Raw genomic sequence first — 12040 nt, 5'->3', positions numbered from 1 at the left:
TCCTAGCGAAAATTCCCGTGCCAATAGCGACTTCTTCCGACAACGTTGAATATTATTAAATAGAAGTTCTAGCAAGAACTACCATGGCGACATCACACGACTACGATAAATTAAGATGATGTCCACAATTGTGGTCCTACGTAACATTCGTCAGCTGAACAAATATTTTATATATTAAAAGCACACAGGTTAATCAATTTTCGCCTCTATCAATACCATATTATTATGTCGAATCTCAAACCATAACATCTGATCTGACTATGTGATACCCATACGCCATATATAAACAGAGGCCTGGGTACTAGTATCTATGAATCTAAAAATCTTTATTCAACAACAAATACATCTTGGCGGTATCAATCTTTAATTCCACAGCTCTCATAAGTAAGTCAGTAATGCTGGATTATAGTATCAAATACTGGATTCGTAGCCATTAACGATATACACATATATATATGAATAAATAATGGGAAATATAAAATTTGGGAATTCAAAAGAATTTTTCTTGTTTAAATACAGTGGTAACCGGTGGTTACGTGAGTCACCTTGACACATTGAGATGCTAGCAATATTTTACATGAAACCATCTCTTACTGGATTCGAACCATCGCACTTGAGTTGGATGAAAAGCGATGACATGGCAAATATCCTTCTGAAGCTGTGATACGATCGTGATACTTTGTTACATATTTCATTTCATGTGACACTTGATTAAAATAAATTTCTGGTCATGAAAGTTCGTCATGTCCAAATATTTGCATAAATAACGGGTAGGGTTGATTGCCATGCCTTGATAAATTATTATTGAAAGCGAAAGCATTTTAGTAATTCTCAGTATCAAACGGACAATCATTGCCAGGAGGCATATTTAGTTTTCTCGTACCAGGCTGTTAAATGCAATTTTTATAGCGAAAACAAATTGTTTTTCAACCGAATACATTGTATTTTTATTGACGCGGTTTGAGTGTATTGCATACAACTGGAATTAACAACTTGTGGAAGGCATTAACATGGGTTTCAAGAGGGGTTGAATCATGGAGGTTTATTTGACACAGCAAGAATAAATTTGCAAGCTTCAGTATAGATTGTTCTTTGTAAGGCAGTAGCGTAGAATGTATTACTATAAGAAATAGCCGTCATTAAAAGAATTAAAATTGGGATATTGAGGCGGGAAAATGCATGTCCTGTTAAATGTTATTATATTATAAAACACCTTCGATAATTTCGTGGTTTGATATTTTGGTTCTTGTTTTAAAATTCGCAAAATCTTATATATTATTGTAAGTTAAGCAAGGTGAATTAAAATTGATAGTTCGTGAAACGGAATCGTGATCGAAAAAAATACAGAATAATAAAAATAACAATTTACTGAAAACCGAATGTTGAATTGTTTTACACCAGACACGTATATTTTATACTACTTAGGATAATAGAGCTTACTAGTATAACATGAGAACTTTGATATTTACTATTTTTGTGTTATGTTCCACAAATGCTTTTCCAATGGACAACGACTGGGTTCCAAGTAAGTATGAGTGCGTGTAAACTTTGATAATAATCAGCCTGTATGCCAATTTTGATAAGATAACAAATACATCACACCAGCGGTTTTCAAGCGATCTGAATTATTTAGAATACCAATATTGTAAATTCTCGCGACTCAAAGATATATGGTCATATATTAAATGGCATGAAATACTTTTATGACCGCAAAAAGAAATGACTAATCTAAAACAATCGTTTTCACACAACGTTATTTTCCTGGAAATTATCACAAAGTAAGCAACCTGCGCTCGTTTGCCATCGGCAATTTTATGAAATCTTGGCGTAGCTTTACTCTAGCAAAATAGTTGCTGATACGTGATGCCTTTTGCGCTGTGATGCCTCCCACATAACCAAAATCAAATAGGGAAAAAATAAAGATAAAAATAAAATTACTAAGAATATAAAATCAGTAATTTTTAGCTTTTCGCTGAAAAACATGCGACCAAAGAAAATTTTCAGGCGAGCCAGTTTTGGTTCGTAAACTCTCCTTTGGAAAACGCTGTCTTTAAGCCTTAAGTAGCTCGAAGTATGTGGAGTTGTATAACGTTGTAATACGTCAAGCATGAATGACTAACGTAATGCAAAATCTTTCAATTATTCAAGAGTAGACGAGGAAGCAGTTTTAAGTTATTCTAAACCAAATATACAATTGATTTAAAGGTTAAACCAAGTGCTAATTTGAACTTTTATAAGGGATACATAGAAAAAAAAATTGACGTGTGTATTACCAAAAAATGCAAAGATTGCTTCAAACTCTAAGAGTATTGACTCCCGAAAACATAGTATAAATCTTTATTTTTTTTTTTTTTTTTTGTGGTTTCACCATGTCCATAAAAATAATTTTGGGCCCATTTTAGAGAAAGTGTGTGAAAATATTCGACCCAAAACCACTGTTTTTTATTAACACTTGATTGACTTTTTTTTTAGCTAACGATGATGTTCTGGATTACATACTTGGAATGGAAGTGCCACCATTTGAAGCAAGTTTAATCCACCCGCCCATGAAAATGAGTTACAAGTTGAACAAGTAAGTGGGAACTTACTCAGAATCTTACTCTGGCATTTACGGGGAAACCAACGTTGGATAGTTGGTTTACATATATTTGGAACTATCGTCCCTTGCGGTTACGTTGTAGGTACATGAGAATATTGTGACAAAACACAATATTAATATAACTTAATATCAGATCGTATAAATAATCTTGAGCCGTAGATTCATGTATCGTATATAGCTTTTCGTACTTTAAGGATAAACGTGTTTGGAGAGATGTGTTCGGAAAAAAACTTTTGTGCAGTTATCGACTTTCAAGCATAATAAATGCATGTAGATAAAATTTGACGGATTTTTTTCTGGGGTGGAATAGAGATGGGGCTTTGGAAAAATGGTTGCATAGAGCATAACACTTAAGACTAACGGTTCGCGTGAAAGCCTTTCCTGTGAATTACACTATAACGCAGAGATATTAAACTATGAGTTCTGCAACAAAAAATGCTCTGCAGTTGTGTTGACGCATATATATGTGATACATATAAAGTGGATCATAAAGAACTTGACAGCGCTAAACTAGATTGCCAATAAAATTTAAAGCAAATACAAAATTTTCATGAACCGCATAAAAATAAAACATAACAGTAAGATAGATTTCGCTTGAAACAATTCATAAAACATTTTAAGTCAACAAAATGCAGAAATTGCAAGGATTAGTATGTTATCAGATTTTGATTATCTTATCATTTTACAGCACGTATATTGGTCATGCATCTCCTGCAGAGTACGGTGCTCACGGTTATTATGAAATAGGAGAAGACGCAATCCGGATAAGATTTACAAGCGAAGAAGGTTTTATTACTGGTTATATGACGTCATTGATAACAAGAACGTGAGTATAGGACACGTCATGATATTGGTTGTTCAATTCATTGCTTGACCTTCTTAGAAACTCTTTGAAGCAGACAACAACTTTTCAATGTCAATAAGTAATAACTGGAATTTTGATAATTTAAAAATTTAATTTAAAAATTGCAAAGATGTAGTCAGCATTCCTATGTGATTCAATTACTAATTAGTATCATTTATCTACTAATGAACTATTAATAGATAACTTCGATTCGATTAAACTTCTTTCCAAATATCTTGTCTTTGCCTTAATTAGTGTAAATGTACAAGTACAAATATCCGGAGCTGAATCAATAAATTCAAGTCGCTAAAAACCAAACTAACATCTTTTTTTAAAGTGGGAGATTTTTTGAACATCTTATATACTTTGACTTTTAACCCCATCACATGTACCTGTAAATAGGGAGAATAAATATTATCGAGTATTCCAGATATCGTGTTCCGTGTTAATATTTTATCAATGCATTAAGATTCCTAATAGCCTATTTTTTCATTTTATGTTTAGAGACGTTCCTGACTTCAAATATCAAATGGAAGGGAATTTCACTATTCATGCTGTAAACTCAACTATTAACATGACTGTGTTATTTCCAAGTAAGCGATCAAATAGTGTCAGATCTTAATTACTTATCGATCTTTAGATCGGTAAGTATGTTGATAGGTATTTGTCTGTTTGTCTGTCTGTCTGTCTGTCTGTTTGTCTGTCTGTCTGTTAGATGCACGCCATATCTCACGAAGGCGTGGTTGAATATGCTCTAAATTTTGTATGTGAATTCATCATATTTCGGACCAGAAACCTATTAATTTTGGATAAAATATGTCCTATAATTAGCGAGTTATCAATTACTTAGTGATGGGACACGCGGTGTCACTATAGAGTCATGAATCGAAACCGCAGTTTCGATCGATAAGTCTTCGGTCTCCGACCGATATTCTCGTTATTATTGTTAGTAATACTCGTTAGTGCAGTGGTTCTTTAACTTTTTGAGCCGCACCCCCCTTTGAAAATTTCTACTAATTTCGCGCCCCCGCTTTTTCTATGAAAAAATACTTTTGTGATGTACAGGTTTCTTTATATTAAGATGGCGCTATAAGAGTGTTGGTCTCATAGCGTCATTGCTCAGACTGTTCGGGCATAAAACGCATCGGAGTGCAACTTTGCCATTCACTGCCGTATGTATAAAGCCATACTCAAATTTTTGTCATCATACAATCTCCTTTTTCCGCTCAGTTTGCAATACCTGGTAAAGTCAAACTAAGTTTTAAGTAAAACTAAACACGCAATAAACGTCCACATTTTGGCTTTAATGTATTTCTGCTTGGAAGTTTACATAAGACACGTAAAATTTCAATCAATTATTTACTTAATCACTACTGATCAAACGCAAAAATTATTTACTGTGTGTTAAAAATACACAGCAATTACAGACTTCTTGGCTTGCCTAACGTCCCCCGAAATTCACTACCTTTGGACAACCACCAGGTACAAAAATACAGTTTACAAAATGGAGAAGTGCAAATGAATTTATGTACATTTTCAGCATGAAGAGAGCCGTTAAATTTATAGTGCATATAGTTATTATGCATGTGGACGTTTCCCCGGGCCTTGACCGCTGAAAAATGAAGGACGTTTGCAATTGCATTTTGCATAAATCTCAATTGTTTAAGTCATCGTGACGTGTTAGTTGGACCGTAAAAATCTTTATTTCGGTGTTTAATCTCCCTAAATCAGAAATTTTCTTTGAAATAATTTTGTGCCGCGAAGACGATGACAATTATTTTTTTTGATCTCGCATGGAAACATGACACCTGTGAGGAAAACGAGTTTTAATCATACAATCATCAGCGACGATATGCTAAAGATAGAATAAAGAGGTGAATCCGCAACCAAAAATTTCTTGACTGAAAAAGCGGCATTATTAAATACTAAAAATAAAGCGGAAAACACCATGAGATTTGTTGAACCGCTATTGAAAACATTTTCTTAGGCATCGCAAATCTCATGAATTCCTTGTGCCTGCGGCACACCAGCAATGTTCTAAAACTACCGACTTGAAAATAATTTTATTCCGTGGTATTTATCGCAGAACAAAATATATCAAAACTGAATATAATCGGGCGATCACACATTATTATGTCCACATTATTATCGGTAATGAGTTTATTTTGTCGTTAGTCGCAGCAACCGCGAGTTACCTGAACACAAATTTATTAAAATAGAGAGACATTTCGAATTCTTGTAGTTGTCATAGATTGAATATTACGAGACAGAAAAATTTATTGTACCGCGAAAAAGCCGGTATTTTTAACGAACGCCGAGACCGTTTCAAGAGCCGTTACATGGACATTTATGATTTCATCTTGTGAGCTCTTGCGTCCCCCCTTGAAGCATCTCGCGCCCCCTAAGGGGGGCGCGCATTCCCAGTTTAAAAACCACTGCGTTAGAGTATTTATTTTTTTCCTAATACTAATGGCTTTGGTAACTTCTGAATTGCTCATTACGCGTCAAAGTCTGGTTTACTTCAAAATGGGAGCGAGGAAATGCGCCCTTACATCGAGCGAATCTCACAAAAAAGCCTTTCTCATATAAATTATTATACATTTTTGTTACTATGAACTGATTTTAGGACACAGCGTCCAGTAATCCAGCGTATATTGATTGTGGGGATCTGTAAATAATAGTCAACCGTTTTCCTATTTGCAACATTGCATCCATCTAATTATCATATAACGATTCTGGTTAAAACTTTGTTTCAGAAATTGACAGCAAGACATCGCCTCTCGTTATGACTGAGTGTTCTGCTTCATATGACAGAATTTCAATTGATTTAGACGCGAAAAACATCAAAGATTCGTTGGATATGATAGCAATGAATCACTGGTTAAGCAGGGCAATGCATGAGACCCTAAGTGAATTGTACTGCATCGCTATTAGAAAGTAAGTTATTATCATTATTATTGTTATTATCGCACGTTCGCAAAAACACCGAATATTATATGATTGTTGGTTGCAGATTCATATACTTTTTGTGTAAGGAATGAATTTTGGTCCGTTACAAAGTAATCCACCCACATTCCACGTCCTCGAATCTAAATATAAAACTTTACTGTCCTCCTGTTTTAGGGCCGGTGTGGTGGAGATTATATGTATATTTATTGAATTTATAATTCACCTGGATTGATAGAAAACTCCTACTTTGTACATTCTGTAATAAGTGATAAATTTGGCACAAAAATGTTTTATCATGACTCGCTTTGTGAGTTTTTTTACCAAATTTGTATAAAAAAAATTAGCAGAAGGATTGCATTCAATTTCAGATAACGCTGTGCGAGAGCACAACACAGAACAGCTTCAATTATAAGAACTATTTGCTACGAAAATTATCAGCATCAATTTTTTTCAGAGATGTTGCTAAAGGTACAAAGTCCGTTGCAGTAAAAGGCATCATCGGTATCGTGATACAGTCAGCGTTTAGACAAGGTTGAAAAAAAGCGAACTCTTCAAATTATTTAGTCGCAAGTGAACTTTCTTACTTAAGACTGCTTTTCAAAACGACCAACTAACTTTGTCGAAAGAAGGATTTCTGTATGCTAAAACTTTTGATGGACCACAGTTTCACAAAAGGTGTCATCTTATACATTCGCCAGAAGCGAAAAACGGAATCAGTATTTCTACTATTAAAATCAGTTTTATCTATTCTAATTCCAGAACAAAACTTATTATACTCTAAAATCAACTTCCCCACAACAGTATAATTTCCAATTAGTAGCCATTTTTGATAGAGGAACATGTGTATCGTAAGTACAGTGTATATATATCTTGTGTAATGTATGGTTGTGCAAGCTTCGCCATATGTGCAGATAAGTATATGGTGCAGTTTTTAATACAAATATTCAAAGAAATAACAAAGTGAAAACTGTTACCTTACCTGGTAAAAACTTTTATCTTACTTCATACTGTCACTTCAATCATTTGCTCGAGTTTTTATTTATCTCAACCTTGAACTCTCCATCAAAATCACATGTAATCACCACGTTTCATTCACATCAGTCGGTTGATGCGTAGAATTCAAATAATGAATTATTCCGTTTCTATGAACAGCTCATTGAAAATGAACTTGGCAAAGCTTGTTTATTGTCGAATAAATGTCCAGTGACTGTTATAATCTCTTGTCTTCATCTCGCTCAAGACTTGTTGCAAACGATATCTAATTTTTATTTAGTAGTGTAAGAAACCTCTAAATAAGGATAAGCAATTCGTCATAGTATCCCACAACACATATATTATATATAATGTTATCTTAAACGCTTATTTCGTTGATTATTTGACTTTTTGCCTCAATTGTCTTTTCTTTGCATATTGTATATAATTAGCTTTTCCGCTGTATAATTTCTTGTGCTTTTTGCTTCCAGACGTGCTTTATTCAGATTTAAACTTGAAACGGAATGCTTGCAAATATTAGATTATTGTAAATACAAATGCATTTTCAGTATTTTAATAGGAGAAAGAAAACAGCATCAGTACAATATTGACTTATTACAGATGAAATAAAGACAATGTAGAAACAAGAAAAATGCTTTATTTATTTCTGAAGATTGGGCACAAAAAGACAACAGGCGGATTCATTTGCAGTTTAGAAATTCATAAAAGGATTATATACGGAAATTGCGAGACTCGCCTCTGTTACAAGGTGGTGTGTGGCCTTAGCTTTTAGCGTCTCTTTCTCACTCCATTCTACATCCAAATTTATATACAAGCCGAAAAGTAGAAAGAATTGTGATAGGAAGTGCTGGTAGACCATTCCCATGCACAGACTAGACTGGTGACTGAGTTGTTCAAATTTGGAAATATGATTAAGCCAGCTTCCACGAATGTGCTAATTAGAGATGTACCGATGTATCGGTATCGGTAATATCGGCCAATTTTTCGGTATCGGTAGTGTATCGGTATAGGGTAAATGAAGACCGATATTTCCAATATATTTAGATATTAATTTTATTCAGAATGTTATAAAAAATAGGTTAGAATACCGATCTCAAAATTATTTTTTGCTTGGATAGATCGTGAACTATGAGACCTGTTTTTACCCATTTATCAGCCAAACTGGCTCAATCAATTTGAGTATTTTTGCTGCTAAATTTTCATATTGAAATTTTCAATATTACATGGTAATTATTGGGAAAAATATCAACCGATGTGTAAAAATAAAATACGACGTTATATTGGCACAAAATCCTGCGCACGTTACTCAAGTTTTCTAATTGAATACCAAGATTATTAGCGCGAGTACTCAATGCATCTGAATCAATGACCGCATTTGGATCACAAACATCAGTTTATTATATTGGTTCTTATTACTTATCGATCTTAAGATCGGTAAGTATGTTGATAGGTATTTGTCTGTTTGTTTGTTTGTTGTCTGTTAGATACACGCGATATCTCACGAAAGCGAGGTTGAATCTGCTCCAAATTTTGCATGTGCATTCATAGTTCGGAACGGAAGCCTATTGATTTTTGATGAATTATGTCGTATAATTAGCGAGTTAGTAATTAATTAGTGATGGGACACACGGTGTCACTATGGAGTAAGAGCGCTGTTTTGGGGGATCTCCTAACCTCCGATCGATAAATCTTCGGTCTCCGACCGATATTCTCGTATTATATTTTAACCAATTTTTGTGCCGCGAAGACGGCTGTTCGTCTCATCTGTATTCGTGTGCATGGTTACGATGTGGCTAATAATCAAAACATGTTCACTAAAATCCCCAAGGCTTTCTTAGTTTATGGACTAAAGCATATTTTCGTCCACGGAATCTGACGTTCTCGGAATTTTAATAATGGACTTAGTTGAGTGGTTTGCTTGAAAGCATATTTTCGTCCGCGGAATGTAGCGTTCTCGGAATTTTAATATTCGACTTAGTTAACGCATAATATACTCGATTCAAACAGGCATCTCCTTAAGTTGCTGAATCCTCCCGGGTACCACCACAGAAATATATTGATAACTCGTCCATCGCTCAGTAAAAATAACAATATGCAACGACATCGTACGGCAGAGACAGGGTTACAAAAACTGCGAGTTTATTTTGAGCACTGCACGTCTCGTCGGTTTTAATGTGGCTCATCACAAAAACACGTTCACTATAATTCTTAAGGCTTCCGCAGTTCCTGAGCTATCGAGATGAAAAGCGGTTTGTTTGAATGCGTATTTTCGTCCGCATAACGGAATTTTAATATTCGACTTAGTCAACTAGAAAATGGCGAAATACTACGAGAAAACTGGAAAAGTTTTACGGATCGGTGCGTTTTTTGCTGCTACCATGGAAACGAATTATCAATTCTAAATTTGGGATGAAACGCATAATATTAGGGTGGCAGGATAACTAACCCACTTGGAATCCATTCAGATTTGTCCAGATATTCGGGCGCTACAGCTGGACAAACAGACAGACAGGCAAATGAACATACAGAACGACTGAGAATAAGGGTGTCCTATAGCGGAGATCCAATCAAACACTGACGGCAGTCTGAAAACCAGCTAAAAGGGAAGTTGCTCTATAGCAACTCCAGTGGTATAAAATAAAAATATGGCGCCTACATAAATGATGCCACTTGGGTATATTGTCGGGAAAATGGGGCAAATGGAGCCGCATTTTGCTTAGGCACCGGACACAGCGCTAATACGAAACGATCGACGCCACGTAGGCTAATTATCATCGGGTCTTGTCGGTGGAGGATGGCCTCGGACCTATCCTAAATTTGGAATTTGTTCGTGGTATGAAGATCTCCCCAAACGCATATCAATTTGCATAACATTCAGCCAGATCGAATCCAGAGGTTCTGAAGTGCCGATGCCAGACAAAATACCCCCACCACGGTGGCCATCTGCAATAAAACACTTCTCAACGGCTTTATATGAAAAAGCTGGCGGATGCATACCACAATAAGACCCGCGGGAACTATTTTATGTAACCCGACTTCATATCCCATCGTTTTCTAAATGCTTTTTATCATTTGTAACGACACTACCAGCATTCGTGAATTAGCTTTGCAATATGAAACTACGTTCGGCAATGATTCAATACCAAGATATTACTTCACTGGCGCCGTGTCTTGTTCAAAGTTTTAGAGAAATGTTTACCAGCACAGAAATTAAGATTGATTATGAAGTGGTGGAAGTTCTGCTTGTTCTACACAATCAAGATTTAGTTTATCTGATTTGTCAATGCAACATTAGCAGTAGTGAATAAGTACAATATCAAGCGACACTATTAAACCAAACATTTCGCTAGTTATAGTAGCATTGTAGGTTAATTGCGCGATTGATTTCAAAAACGCAGCTCTTAAGATTAAAGCGTTGTTTTCTGTTGCCCGAAAATTTAGTGACTGGTGAGACCAAATTCCTCCTCCTGAAGTCCCAGATAGTTTTGAAAAGATAGTGATTAAAAACTTTTCTCCTACTACTTTACACGCATCGTCTACCAGACGTTTTTTCTATGAGAATTTCCACGCATATTAAAATAAATTAGTTGTTTTCTCATCTGTCAAATTTGGCGTGAACTCTAAAAGCGAGCGTTTCAGAGAAGCAAGAGCATCGTTTTATGTTAACGACTAGCGAATTGCGCAAATCCTGAAGTCAGTGGTCATCAAATGTTGATTGCGAATCGGGCTCCGAACTTGGAGAAAATCAAATTTTAAATAAAATAGGAATAGCAGATTGTTCGGCAAGCACAGACCCACCTTTTAAGCCCAAAAAGCATCTCAGCTGGGACTAGAACCCAGAATCTCTGGCTATCCATTGCGCCACGGAGATGACAGTTGAGGGTCCCGTTTGCAACCTTACAAAATCACATCATCCCTATTATGAATATGGCAATGAGTCAAGACCACCGATCAAGCCAGACATCATGTATATGTTATGCTCGATAAAGAACAACTCAGCCTGGTAGCCATTTTATTTTGCATATTTCCACTTAAAAGTCAAAAGATTTGAAGCATACAATTATTGTTGTAATAATAGTTCCTATGTCCGCATCTTGCAATATAGCAAAAGTATATATTTGACCACAAACTGCCGTTTGTAACTTTTCATAATTGGGACTGAGAGGTTCCCTGAAATCAGACACAGATCGTCTACATATGGTGTTCTTTTGTGATTGCTATTTCAATGAAATGAAACTTCTGTCCGTAACTTCTTATAAATGGGAATGAGAAATTCTCAGCCTTCAGATACAAGTCTTTTTAAGAAAGGTGATTTGTATTTCAGCCATATGATCCATGTACAAATATGCAGCAACTATGATGACTGTTGTATGAGCTCGAGCATACATTCTTTTGTAATTATCGGTATTCAAATCGTGAACATCTGAAAAAATGTGATATTCTTTTACAACATAAGTCTGCCATTATTAATGATCACTGATATAAGCAATCTTACTTTATAACATTCACAGAAGTGAATACGATAACTTTATTTCACTTTTGCATACTTTTTGAGCTGCTACCATCTGTACTTGTATTCATAAGCAATCATACCAACCATTTCAACGCGTTATTTTACTCAAATGACATAATGCCTCAGAATACATTTCGTTTTT

At 35.3% G+C, this 12040-nt stretch overlaps 1 protein-coding gene across 1 annotated transcript; it reads left to right on the top strand.

Moving 5' to 3' along the window:
- The first annotated feature begins 1392 nt into the window (after positions 1-1392).
- On the top strand, positions 1393-7975 carry LOC120347659 (uncharacterized). The gene is made up of 6 exons (XM_039417715.2): positions 1393-1525; positions 2473-2572; positions 3288-3425; positions 3948-4036; positions 6200-6380; positions 6847-7975. The coding sequence occupies exons 1-6, from the start codon at positions 1450-1452 to the stop codon at positions 6926-6928; spliced, it is 666 nt and encodes a 221-aa protein (XP_039273649.2). The 5' UTR covers positions 1393-1449; the 3' UTR covers positions 6929-7975.
- The last annotated feature ends 4065 nt before the right edge of the window (positions 7976-12040 follow it).

Source organism: Styela clava, chromosome 11, assembly GCF_964204865.1.
Source record: "Styela clava chromosome 11, kaStyClav1.hap1.2, whole genome shotgun sequence".
In the NCBI taxonomy this organism is placed as follows: domain Eukaryota; kingdom Metazoa; phylum Chordata; class Ascidiacea; order Stolidobranchia; family Styelidae; genus Styela; species Styela clava.
The sequence above is the reverse complement of the archived record's forward strand: the minus strand, read 5'-3'. Positions and strand labels throughout refer to the sequence as shown.

Excerpts from the sequence above, each read along its gene's own strand:
- LOC120347659 (XM_039417715.2), top strand. The coding sequence starts at position 1,450 with ATGAGAACTTTGATATTTACTATTTTTGTGTTATGTTCCACAAATGCT. Across the intron at positions 2,573-3,287 it reads ATGAGTTACAAGTTGAACAA|CACGTATATTGGTCATGCAT; the intron begins GTAAGTGGGAAC and ends ATCATTTTACAG. Across the intron at positions 4,037-6,199 it reads CATGACTGTGTTATTTCCAA|AAATTGACAGCAAGACATCG; the intron begins GTAAGCGATCAA and ends ACTTTGTTTCAG.